The sequence below is a fragment of the Venturia canescens genome, chromosome 2 (assembly GCF_019457755.1).
Source record: "Venturia canescens isolate UGA chromosome 2, ASM1945775v1, whole genome shotgun sequence".
NCBI lineage: Eukaryota > Metazoa > Arthropoda > Insecta > Hymenoptera > Ichneumonidae > Venturia > Venturia canescens.
In genome coordinates, this window is record NC_057422.1 from 22,485,512 (window position 1) to 22,498,996 (window position 13,485).

The window sequence follows — 13,485 nt, forward strand, 5'->3', positions numbered from 1 at the left end:
GAGCAGTGAGGACGGTGAGGACGGAGTTGCAACATAATCAAGCAAAAGATTCTTTACCGACAGACGTATAAACGCAACGACAAGCGCGGCATCATACAAATTTTTTTTTCTATCATTATTGTGCAAAAACTTATAAAAAACAACTCTTCCGTGGTGATTGATATGGAGTGAAAGAACATTTAGCACCGCTCAATATGCCACACAATAAACTTTGTATCACGTTGTGAAAGCGTCGTCAATAGTTTGCTGTACACCTTGCAGAAAAACCTCTGATAGTCCAATCAAAAATACAGGAATGGAGCAACTCACGAGCAACAATCCGGAAACTTGATTTAAGACTAATTTGATGACGATGCTGAATCGAATGATTTTTTTTTGCGACAGTCCCCGGCAACATTGGAAAAATAGGGCGGGTTGAAAGTTTAAAACACGTATAACTCAAAAACTATTGACTAGATTGAAAAAATACTTGTGCCATGGTTTCCAGACGCCAAAAATACGTATGAAAGCACCCTATTAATTTCCGCTAATTAAAAAATAAGTGTGAAAAATGGTTTTTAAGACAAATTTGGTACAACGAGCGGCACCACACGACCGCACTGGAGAGGTAAAAAAAAAATGATGAAGGATATGCGCATACATCTCTGTTTCTAAAGTGTGTTGAGTGTTGTACGCACGCGTGGCTCACTCAACATGCTTATGTGCTTATGGGTGCGTTCGACTTGAGCGCTTACACGCTTTCAGCGCTCACGTTTATATGCAGTGCTATAGGACGTTCGGACGCTGAAAGCGTGTAAGCGCCCAAGTCGAACACACCCTATATGAGTGCAATAATCACGAAGAATCGCGATGATCTACATTACGAAATTCCTCTGCTTTTTTGAATCTACGAATTGTTTGGTAGTTAGTGCATTATCTACGTAAATTCATTAGAAAAAAATTTATCATTTTTTTATAGATGATAATTTCTTATGTACCTGATAGCATAATAATCGAAGGATTTATGCCCGTTTTTTCCAACGTTAATTTGAGTTTAAACTCGGTTTATCCTATCTCGAAACTATATGAAAAAAATTGAACTGAGTTTGAATCGCGTCGGAGAAAACGGCCATTAGTAATTAAATCAATAAGCACAATACTGGGGATTCCCGCTCTTTTTTCTTCAGTTCCTGCAGGGTCGCGTTCGAAAGCACCATTCGTGTACCCACGAGCCCACCACGAGTCATGTTTTTGAACACGGCCCAGTTTAAATCCATGCAAAAATAAGCGAAACTTTTGGCGGCGAAACGTAGCAAGCTTGCCGCTTTTTTTCTGAGAATATCTTTTTCTTGTCATGTGGTAGGGGATAGAGGGTGGGGTCTCGTGCATCGCGGATCTCGTGTATCGTGTTAGCCCGTTGTTCAATGTCGTAGGATCATCTCAATTTCTTTCTGTCGTTTGGTAGTCCATATAGGAAGATGCGACGATATTTCGTCATCCGAAGCTTCTAATCACGCAACAAAGAAACACTACCGGTCTGTTCTATGCGAAATAAACTTTGTATGCTGTCTTTGTGCTCAAAATATTTTAATTTGGAGAAAAAAACTTTACTACATCATTAATCACGGAAATTTTGTTCACAGTGCGCTGTAATTCTCCTGAATTTGCGAAACTGGATAAGCAGTGAAATCACTTTTTGAGCAGTTCCGTGGTCATATCAATATATATTCACAGGAACCAGGAAGGAAAAAGACGTAATCGTGATCTCATAAAATTCGTACCAGGTAGCTTTACGAGATCAATCTACTAAAATTGCTCTCGTTATCGTGTCATAATGAGATTAGTGGCTAAAGCTACTTACATATATTCGAAAAAAAAATATTGATAGCAACAAAGTTTATGATCGAACGTAACGATCTCTCATCCAAATTTTTTCAATTCTCTTTTGGAAATGGAATTGAAAACCTGAAAGTTCCTGTTGGATTGATTAGTTATCATATTTATGAGAAAAAAAATATGTGGCAACTTAGATAACATTGTTTCAACAAAAATTTTCAATGGAAATTTTTTAGATCATTTTCGATTGCACAAAATAATGTGGCCATTTAAAATATTTGGCATTTTTATATGTTTGCACCTCTGAGAACAACTCATCAACCTTACAATTTATATTATTTCAAATTTTTTGTAGGTTTGTCCGCTTGAACTGCTTGAAGACCAACTTAAATTATTGGTGGAAAAAAATGGTGCAATTTTTCAATGAATCAAGAATCCATGCAAAAAAATACTCCACAGAATACAAATGGACATTAAAAGATTGGTCGCTGCTTTACGAAACTGTATACGAAGATAGGATTGATTCTGATGATTTTTATCTCAATGGGACAAATGGATATACTTGCAAGCTTTCCTTAAGACCTACAAATGATGATTGGCCTTTGAAAATAACATTTTCAGACACTTTGAACATTCTAGTAATCAAAGTAACTGTTTCCCTATTGAATTTTGATTCTTTCGATTGGATTCACCACCAGCCAATTGACGAAACCTATCACTATGCCTTCCCCTATCAATCACTACGAAAAGGGCATTTGAATTATGTGCTAAAAGAGATTAATTGTCTAGACGATACAGTGACTTTGGTAGTGAAGATAACGATTGTAACATCTTTTGACATTGTTACATCCTCTAACGAAACAGCGCTAAGTCTCAAAACTCTTTCCCAAGACAGTAAAAATTTTTCATCGAATGTTCTATCAAACTTGAATGAGAAGTTTCGCTCCAATATTCTCTGTGATGTTACATTAGAGTTGGGAGATTCCAAAATTCCAGCACACAAAGTAATTCTCGCGGCGCACAGCAAGGTTTTTGAAGCAATGTTCACAAATCCTATGAAAGAGCAACACGAAAATGATATCAAAGTCATAGACATGGAAGTAGAGGTATTCAAAGAATTTCTCAATTATTTGTACACCGGGGAAGTAACTGATTTAGACAAAATGGCTGACGAAATATTAGCAGTAGCAGATTATTATCAAGTCTCACCCTTAAAAACCATATGCGAAGTGTATATGTTGGAAAACCTCTGTGAAGATAATGCTGTCAAATACATCATTTTTGGGGATAAGTTCTCCTGCAAAGCATTAAAAGATGAAGCTCTTCATTTTCTTCGCCAAAGTCAAACACTGCTTGAGAAAGCTCTTATTGAGGAAAGTTCAGAAACAATTACATGCTTGAAAGCAATACTAAAAAATAACACCGTCGAAAATTAACTGTATTGAGAGAATTATCAAAAGTAATAAGAGTTTTCCTTTGATCAAGACATGTGTATTCAGCAGTTCTAGGAAACTTATTGCTTTGTCATTCTTATCATATCTATTTTTAAGTGAAAAATTAATGTAATGGTATATATTAGATATGTATACTGATAAGTTGAAAAACGTTGTGTACATTTTATTACGGCGCAGTAGGTGGGTAGGAGATGATGATGACAAAAACCATCACCATTTTCTACCGTAACTCAAGACTCTGATACGAAATCTTTGAAGCATACGCTCGATCACAAATTACATAGATGCAAGAAGATTATTTGTAAAGACAAATGTGTCTTATTTTGTTGGATCTTTTTTGTCGTTTGGTCAGTGTATCAAGAGATATATTGGGATTGAGATGGGTTGCTAGCAGTAGAAGTTAATGGCACACGATGAAAATGTTTAACATAATCGCGTATACGCTTTCGTCGTGCGGTAATATTTTTTTACTAGATTAAATTTGAATGTTACAAAAAGCGTTTCAAAGACCCAAACAACTTATTTTTTGCAATATTTGCAAAAAGTGATTTTATAGTTGCAAAACATTTGAAATTTCGACAATATTCGCATAAATTATAGAGATGCAAGTAAATTTCAGTATATATAAACAGGTCGAACATAGATTCAAAATAACAATAAACTCATGATTCAATTGAACATTTTTATTGAAAACAACATACAAAATAAAGATTATATTATTAATTTTTGAGTTTCGTTTTCGCAATTAGTTAGTATTTCGAATTATAACATTCACGAATATTAAAAATTCGTTTGAAACGGCGAGAAGTACAGTATTTATCGAATTCGTACCAATTCTTTGATGTCAAATGGTCAGTCATATTCAAAAAGTAATTCACTGGTTTGGTATTATTTGCAAATTATTACTAAAACCCGTTTCTGACAACATTTTTAGTTATGAAAACGTCTTGTTCTTGTAATTTCTCTTTATTCAAATCTACTGGCGAAGTATGCATACAAATTTAACTTTTGAAGTAATTGGACAAGATTTTTCTTCATAATAAATTAAGCTTTAAGTTTGAAAAAAGGATCTGTAGTGGTATATTGGTAGTTATGAATTTCACGAATTGTTAAAACATGAGAGAATTTCAAATTATAAACAAGCAGAAGATATCTTCACTGGGTGGAAAGGAAATAATTTTCTTTTCTAAAAAACATCTCTGAAGACAAGTTTGTGTAAATGCTCAAATACACATTTTTATACAAGAAATCTTTGTCGAGCAAGTCCCTGTTGGGTTTCAATCCTAAAAATGGATTTTCTTCATTCCAAAAGAATTCGATATTTTCTCCAAGAAATGAGCTAATTGTTTCTTTATCGAATCATTGATTCCCAGGCAGCGTATGATGTTGATTAGAGGAGACTTCAGTTCTGCCAATTATGGCGCGCTGTTGTGGTATTTTCATAAAAAATAAAAAAAATAAAATACAAAATTAGATTTAAACGGAAATCACGAGTTGTCGGAACCATTTCAATTTTGTCAAGAGTAAAAATATTGAATTTTAATTCCCGAATTAAAATTATGTACCAAATTTTTATTCTAAAATGGAAACCGGCATCCTAAGCCAAATTCTTGAATAAAAATTGATGTTTATTAAAATTTGAACAAATTAAAATTTGGCACATAATTTTAATGATCTTAAATTTTATTTCTTTCAAATATTAAGGAGTTACGGTACAGAAGTCTAAATATTAAGAAATTGATCAAATTTGGTGATAATGTTCTTCAGCATCAAGAGCGAAAACACAAATTTTTTCAAAATTTTCTTCTACCTAGTTATCGGCCCGGAATGTATATACCTATATATATATGGAAACGTTCTGCTTATACACGTGAACTTTAGTGATCAATTACTCGATAACTGTGTAGAAGAAAAATCTTAAAAAATTTGTATTCTCAAATTTGGCACTAAAGAATATGTTCACCAAATTTTATAAAATTCTGAACTTTTTTGAATTTTTTATGTTTTTAGCATGGTTTAGCATGGCAACATTCTGTACCGAAACTCCTTAATTCATTCGAATTTTAATTTAACAAATTTTTTCTCGAGTACTCGTCTGATTTAGAAATATGTACATAATTTTAATGACCTCAAATTTAAATTCAAGCAGATGAAAACATTCATTTTCAGACGGAATTTATATTCAATAATTTTTGGGAATTGTAATTACATATGTACATAATTTTTTATCCGAAAAATTATTGAAAATCAAGTTGAAAAAATATCCATAATTAAAATTGTCAAGAGAAAATATTAAATGAGTATGTTAATGCAGTTTAAAAATTCGATGAATTAATATTTGGTTAGGCATAATTTTAAATCATTTTTGTTCAATATATTTTTACTAATTTTTATGCAGCTAATAAATACCACAACGGCACGCCATCGCCAATACCTTTACAGTCTAATAAGTCCAAGTGCCTTCTAAACCGAATGCATAGATTCCCAAATCGAATCCAATGACATAATCAGATTGTGAGAATAATTTTCCAGCCACAAAATCTGCATACACGTTTTCAACATTTTGAATATTGAATAACAATAAGTGACAGTATTATATACACATAATTACCATTTCCGGCCCAACCGAACCAATAACATGAATCATCATTTTGCATTACCCTGGATGAAAAAGTTTCTTCACTTAATACTAAAAAGAATAAACTCCAGATATTTCATCGGCAAAAACAATGTCCCAAATTTTGGTAAATATTTAGTATCGCGGCACCACCTATAACTGGCTTGTAAATTTTTTTACAGGTATGTTATGACTAAAAAACATTATTACTACACGTATCATCATGGCGCATGACCTTGGATCGCAGAAAAAAAAAATTTCCTCAAAACAACCATTCACTAGTAACATGGATGACAAACGTTGCGCTCCTTGGCTGGGCTACTTCGGGGATTTTGACCTAAAAATTCCCACCCATTTACTTCTCAGGAATTTTCTTTTTTCTTTGTTCAAATTCAAAAAATTCTTAAAAAAGTAAATGGGTGGGTCATCTCCCGGAATTTTTAGGTCAAAATCCCCGGAGTAGCCCAGCCAAGGAGCGCAACGTTTGCCATCCATGTAGCCTTCAAATCAACCATTAAACGTACTTATATAAATATATAGATTTTGTAAAATTTTATAAACGAACAAATTTTGTAAATAATTTTTTTATAAGTAAATAAGGTCATGCGCCAACATAATATGACTAGTCGTGATGTTGCCAAGTTAAAACGAAGCCTTAAAAAAAATTGAAGCCAATTCTAGGTGGTGCCGCGATACTAAATATTTACCCAAATTTTTCACATAAAACTAGTTTACGAGAAAAGACATCTCATGTATAGGCGATTAACTTGATTCATTGTTTTTGGAACGGTTTTGCCAATATTTTTTGAAACAAATTCATCTCCCATCCAAAAAAATAGGAGGTTCTTCGTATCGAAATAGAGATTGACACCTGGTGGAGCAGTATTTACCATCTTTGGGATGGTCGATGCGAAAACTAGCTACCGGCTAATCATTGCAGCGAGTTTGCAGTCAGTTAATTTTGAAGAGTTCGTTTCATGACAAATTTCATCAAGACGTTGGACATTGCAGTATATTTATTTTATAATTGTAATTTGAACCAACACCATCAATTTTAATCTATACTCCAGCCAAAGGTACTGGTTTTTCACTTGACCCAATTTTTGTGTTGTAGCCAATGCATTATTTGGTGTTCTCTCGATTGCAGTAAGTTATAGTATTGTACAGAGCTCGACATGTTTTTAATTCGACATTTTTATCGTAAGCTCAAAAGTTTCTCTAATCCATAACTGTGATTTTCTCTATTTTCACCCATTTTTATCGGTTCTGCAACTTATTTGAGATTGAAAGGTAGCTCGCTGTAGTTTCGACTGAAATAAGCTTGGTGTAAAGATAGCTACTGTCAAAATTTCGTCAAAGTTAGTCCCAGCTTTTTTGAATTTATATGTCAGCGAGGTTTAATTAGGGTTTAACCGAAGCGAAACCGTTTGACAGCTACAGTATATTATTTTGAAAACGTTCGTTTGAGTTACTCATTCCTGCAGACCCTCGACACACTTCTATTTGCCTTCCCGCGCGGCTGCTCTTCGACCCCCACCATGCATTGGACCACTATTGCGCGCTCCCGCCATCGTTCTCGTGTTTGCGTTCAATTTTAAGTTATTTTTCTTCGCATTTCGACGAAAAACGAAGATTGACGTTTCATAGCTGAACACTTCTAAAAATTGGTTTGATGAGTTGAAATTAGACGAATTCCAGAGCGTGTCCAGCCTTGGTGAAAAATATAGCACCCTAAACTACACTATATGAGTACAATTGCTAAAAAAACTAATTAACGGACAGCGTCTTTTGATTTTGCACACAGGAAGTATCTATCAATACCTCCCATCATGCAAAAAAGATCCAACTTCAAAAAAAGCGATAATATTAATTTTTGAAAAAACGTTATTTTTAAATCCCAGAGGGCTCATTCTCTTCGAATTTTATTCTCTATTTTTCGTCTTATGGTTATTTTTCCATAGCTCCAATGGTTTATTTCGATTTATAAAAAACCAATAAAAAGTGCGTTTTTTCACTAAGTTAATAAAAAAAAAAAGCGAATCCAAACCTCGTGTCCAAATAACAGTAATATTCAATTAACATCATCAGAGGACCTTTCCGCATGTGACGGCACTCACGGTTACCTCTATTATCAGCACTTTTGTCAAGATCTGATGGTTTTGTAGCATCATTTCTTAGCCAATACATACACTGCTTCTCTGCAATTACAGCTCGCTACTCGTTTTGACCAAAAAATTACACAACTGCACGAGTTATCTTTCTTTCTCCTTTCGTTAAACAAGGGGGCGAATATAGGGTACATATAAAATGTGGAGAAATCATGTAGGATTTTTGGCTTACTTTTTCAAAAAAATTTTGTAAAATTTATCGAACATTTCAAAAAATTATTGAATATCTTTCTTCCGTTCTTGTACGTAAACTATGATTACTTACGGTATACTTATCACCGTAAGACGATTTCACGTTGATTAGGACCCGATTATATAACCTAAAAATCCAAAAAAGCTGGGGCTATAACTGACGGAATTTTCATTTTCGTTTTTAGAGTTATTATAGCCAAAAAACGTTCCAATTTATCAAACAATCACTACCAAACGATTACGAAACCGTCACAGATTACGAAATTGCGTAAGAACAAAGACAATATTTTTCGGAGATATAATCAAAAGTTTATTAAATGTCTTTCGTTTTTTTTTGATAAAGATTCTTATGAATAGATTTTCTTGATCAAACAAACGTATATTCGTCATCGATTCCGCGTCGAATTTTGATGGAATTTTCAATTACGTTTATAAAAATGATTATAATAAAAAAAAACCGAACGAATGTTTAAATTGATCAAACAAAAACCGATAAACGAACCGTCAAACGATTGGCGTTTGGAAACATTTTTTTAAGTCGAAATTCCAGGGCTAATAAGTTTAAGTAGCCCACATGCCCCGCTTTATTCGGGGAGATAGCCGTAAAAGAGAAGAATAAGAAATCTGACTCCGTTGACAGGAGCGAGGTGAGTGGGGTTGGTCAGCTGATAATACGCGTCCGGCTCGGAGCTGATAAATTCTGTAAATTTTGTATCTCTAACTCAGTACATACGAATAACTGTCGCTTGGCAACTTGGAAACTAGCGTCTTATAGTCTCCTTCTGATTCGTTACTATTGTGTAGAGGTGAGTTTTCAAAATAATTTTCATACATCATACAGTTTACAACAACAATTATTGTATAACAGTCACCGCTGATTTATCGTGTATAATATTTTTACCAAGAATCGCGAGCACGTTACAATTTTTTGCAACATGTCAGATTTTTTTTAGGTCGAGGTCATTCGCCCAAATCTGTTCACACCCCAAGTGCGATAAAAACCGTAATTATTTCGTTCTCGTGATTGCGATTAATATTAACTTTCTATTTAAGCATAGTTGAACGCTTGAACAATAAATCTGTATTAGATATGATTGAATAAATATTTTTCACTATTCTAATTATGAACAATAACTATATAATTAAAATCGAATTCAACCGATTCAATATCTCAATGATAAGTTATAAAGCGGGACAAGATGAAAGACATAACTACATAAGCTCATTATTTTTATCCATTCATAATTTCATATTCTCTCCAACATATATTTGATCTGCATGCCATATCAGATATTTTGCAAGTGAATAATATCTATGGAGGACAGTTTTTTATCTTTCTGGAATAAAAAACAAGGTCAATTTACTTTTTTATCTTACTGAGCATCTAATTTGAGTATTGATTCATAGAAATATATTAATCATGAGCCCCTATTCTAAAATTGCTTTTTTGAAAAAACAATCCAATTCGAAATACTTGAATGTATTAAATGGATAATAGATTATGAAAATATTACAGACTTTTTTAGTTTCATTATGAATATATTGCAGGCCTTTTTAGTTTCAGTCAATCGAAGAATAATCAACAATGCGCCTTATAATTTGTGACTCCATTGATGACGTAGCTGCATGGTCGGCAAAATATGTTGTCAAGAAAATCAATGATTTTCAGCCTAATGAAAATAAATATTTTGTCCTTGGATTACCAACTGGTAAGAATATTCTACTTTCTGTAAGCGTTTGCTTTAATTAGTGGTATATGCCGTTTGCTGTAAATTCACCACTTTTTTCATATGGATCGTTGCCATTTGCTATTCCTATTTTGTTTGCATATGCAAAGTACTTTGTTTCAGGCTACAAGGATTTTCAGCTTCAATTTTTTATACCCATATTTTTATTCCATAATAATTCAAGTACTGGGTGGTATAGAAAAATTTTTTACAAGTTCGGTCGTAGAAGAAAAGTCTTAAAAATTCAATAAAAAAATTATGAAAAATTAGTTTCCAAATAATTAGAAAAATAGTTTCTAAAATAATTAATGTCCATTTCTAGACATACCTCCACATAGCAATTTGAATGTATGGATTCTTATTACAGGTAGTACTCCACTGGGAATGTATAAAAAGTTGATCGAATATTATAGAGCTGGAAAAGTGTCGTTTAGATTCGTGAAAACTTTTAACATGGATGAGTACGTTGATTTAGCACGCGATCATCCAGAGTCTTATCATTATTATATGTACAACAGTTTCTTAAAGCATATAGACATTGAGCCAAAAAACGTTCATATATTGGACGGTAATGCAGAAGATCTTGTTCTGGAATGTAATAAATTTGAGGATCAAATAAAGGAAGCTGGAGGTATTGATTTGTTCATTGGTGGGATTGGACCCGACGGTCACATTGCTTTCAATGAGCCAGGTTCTTCTCTTGCTTCGAGAACACGAGTTAAAACTTTGGCCCAGGACACCCTTGAAGCAAATGCACGATTTTTTGGTAATGACATCGAGAAAGTTCCAAAACAGGCATTGACCGTTGGCGTTGGGACTGTTATGGATGCCAAAGAAGTCATGATCCTCATTACTGGATCCCACAAGGCTTTTGCTCTCTATAAAGCCGTTGAGGAAGGCGTCAATCATATGTGGACTGTTTCAGCTTTTCAACAACATCCCAGAACTCTGTTTATATGCGACGAGGATGCGACTCTCGAATTACGTGTCAAAACGGTCAAATACTTTAAGGTAAAAAAATCATCACAATTTTGTCGCGAACTCGTAACAAAAGTTTTTGATAAATTACGTGAATTTATAAATTAAAAAGTCATTTTGAAGGACGCTCAAATCGTGCGAAAGAAATAATTGTATTTAACGGCCATAGTATACTATATAATTTTTCTGAATTCAGTTACAATCATGCATGCATTACAATCATTCAGTTACAATCTAGTGCATGTAACGGAAGAGAACATGATCTCCACAAAAACTATTGACTTTGTTTATTTGATGTGTATCAGATTGTTTTTTTATTTAGTGCTTATTTCGAACGCATTAATTTTGATCGGAAAAAATTAATCTGCTTATCAGTCGACTTGTATTCAAGTTTGATGTTGGAATTTCTAGGTTCCCAATTCTATTCGAAGCGTAGAAAATCTTAGGAATATTAAAATATTCAAATGAAAATGTGTATTCCCTTAGGCACTCAGCGAAGTTCATCGCAAATTGATCGAAGAGGATGGGCAGGCTATACCTCGCCGCGTTTTGAATGCCTCATAAAATGGTTGTTACTTCTGCAGTACAATTATTTTGTGCTTTTCATTGAGTAAATACAAAAAAGTTTTGACGGTTTTGGGCGTTGCATATTTATATATTTCTGTCAAGTAAAAAAAGCAATATCCGTTCATCGCTTGTTTCAATCAGGTATTCATTTGGTCAAATTATTTTATGTTTCAGAGCTTGTGGGATATTCACTGCAAACTGATCCAAGACGATGGTCCAACGCCATGAAATTGATATCTCGTAATTTGTGTCCGAACTTCTCGTATCATTTGTGTGCAAGACATTGTTAATGCATTTTTTTATCCTATAAATTTATAATAATTGGCCAGCTACGATAGCATGAATTTTATACATATGACGAATAATAAATAATATTTTCACACTTTCAATACTTAACTAACACAAATAAATATTTATATATATTTTTTTGTCCGTTCATTGACTTAATTTAAAATGCCCCCTTATGCCCCCACTGAACCGAATAATTCTATCGCCACATATTTCTCCTGTGTCTCTGATAAAGCTTTTCTTCCAAGAAACATAGAGCTTATCCTGTGAAAATAAATGATGAATCTGACGAAATCTGTGATACGAATGAAAACGGACTTATCATGTGGTTAGTAACGCGATGAATTTCAATACAAAATTTCCTTGTGATATCAAATCTCATGCTGGCTCGGTCTGCACAGTCTTGTTGTCTACCGGTGGTCCAGGATTCAGAGAACCGTACTTATTCGCAATGTTGACAACTTCCCGGAGCACTTTATTCTCTTCCGCTAACCTTGAATAATTTTCTTTATACTTGAGCTCACTCTCTTCGTCCAAAGCTGCAGCAACCCGCATGACTGTTGCCATTTCGTTGATTTTCTCTGCCTGACTTGTTATAATCTGTTGATTACATTAAGTTTTGAAAGAGTTATTTACATTCTTGTAACTATTTTTTTTTATATTATTCGAAAGATGTTCCCTCAATTGAATTTTTTTTTCTATAAATCATTTTTAATGAAATTAAATTGAATTCAATTTCAAATAAATTTTTTTTATTTGTAAAAGTGTATTGAAACAATAATGGTAAAGAAACTTTGATCCAATGCTTCAATTTGACAAAGCAAAAAATTTTCAATAATCACTATTTCTTCATTTCTAGGTACAAATATGCCCTACAAAGTTACATTATGAGGTATTGAAAAATATATATTTTCTGTTTGAACTTTCAAAAAACAAAGAACATGATGAAAAGTTAATGCAAATTATCCAGTTATTCAAAGATCGAATTTGAATTAAGCCTTACATTAGCATATCTGGAATTACGTAGAGCAGAAACGTCGGGTCTGCTTTTGCGTATCAGAGATGCAGTTTGTTGTCTATACTTGGACATAATCAATTCAAGAGCATTTTGATGATCCTCCAATGCATTTCTTAGCTCTTTGTTCTCCGCTTGAACTTCTCTGAGATGTCGAGTTTCCTGTTGTATACCAGCGATCAGAGCATTATGAGGTCTTTGTTTAGCCTCTGTATTAAGGAGATCAACTTCTTCCTGATACTGTTTCATGTCGTCAATTTGATTACACACAGACTGAATCTCGCTGATCAAATTGTCCGCAGTGTTTTCATGATCGGATATTCGACCAACGAGTTTTTTGGCATCGCATATTATTTGTTGAAATGTAAGTGACATTTCTGATCGAAGGAAAAAAAAAACAAAAAACGAGCAATTTCGGTCAAAATTCGAACTTGAGCGTCCGGAGGATACACTTATTTCCCACTAGCACAAACAAAATTCGACAGACTCACAGAAAATTTCTTGCGACAATTTTTTTTTAATTAACATACTATTGCTAATAAGAAGAGAGAAAATGTTTTCTTGAAAACTATATTTTGTTGGTTACGAGACAAAATTCTTCACCATTCCGTTGCGGCTACCAGCTGGCGCTGTTTGCACTGACATCTACTGGAAGCAAAGAAAC

The 13,485-nt window shown here is 33.6% G+C and overlaps 2 protein-coding genes across 9 annotated transcripts; one reads left to right on the forward strand and one right to left on the reverse strand.

Annotated features, from left to right (window-relative positions):
- The first annotated feature begins 1,274 nt into the window (after positions 1–1,274).
- On the forward strand, positions 1,275–11,907 carry Oscillin (glucosamine-6-phosphate isomerase Oscillin). Of its 8 annotated transcripts, XM_043413008.1 has the most exons (8): positions 1,305–1,514; positions 1,623–1,763; positions 8,887–9,052; positions 9,200–9,249; positions 9,805–9,955; positions 10,341–10,984; positions 11,438–11,519; positions 11,693–11,907. In XM_043413008.1, the coding sequence occupies exons 5-7, from the start codon at positions 9,832–9,834 to the stop codon at positions 11,513–11,515; spliced, it is 846 nt and encodes a 281-aa protein (XP_043268943.1). In that variant the 5' UTR covers positions 1,305–1,514; positions 1,623–1,763; positions 8,887–9,052; positions 9,200–9,249; positions 9,805–9,831; the 3' UTR covers positions 11,516–11,519; positions 11,693–11,907. The 8 variants fall into 8 exon arrangements, with proteins under 8 accessions (XP_043268940.1, XP_043268939.1, XP_043268946.1 ...); XM_043413010.1 differs by lacking the exon at positions 9,200–9,249 and having other exon boundaries at positions 1,302–1,514; positions 11,438–11,561; XM_043413007.1 differs by lacking the exon at positions 9,200–9,249 and having other exon boundaries at positions 1,306–1,514; positions 9,795–9,955.
- Positions 11,085–13,462, reverse strand: LOC122407045 (Fibroblast growth factor receptor 1 oncogene partner 2). The gene is made up of 2 exons (XM_043413012.1): positions 12,810–13,462; positions 11,085–12,406 (listed from the first exon to the last, which is right to left on the reverse strand). The coding sequence occupies exons 1-2, from the start codon at positions 13,194–13,196 to the stop codon at positions 12,185–12,187; spliced, it is 609 nt and encodes a 202-aa protein (XP_043268947.1). The 5' UTR covers positions 13,197–13,462; the 3' UTR covers positions 11,085–12,184.
- Positions 13,463–13,485: the final 23 nt, after the last annotated feature.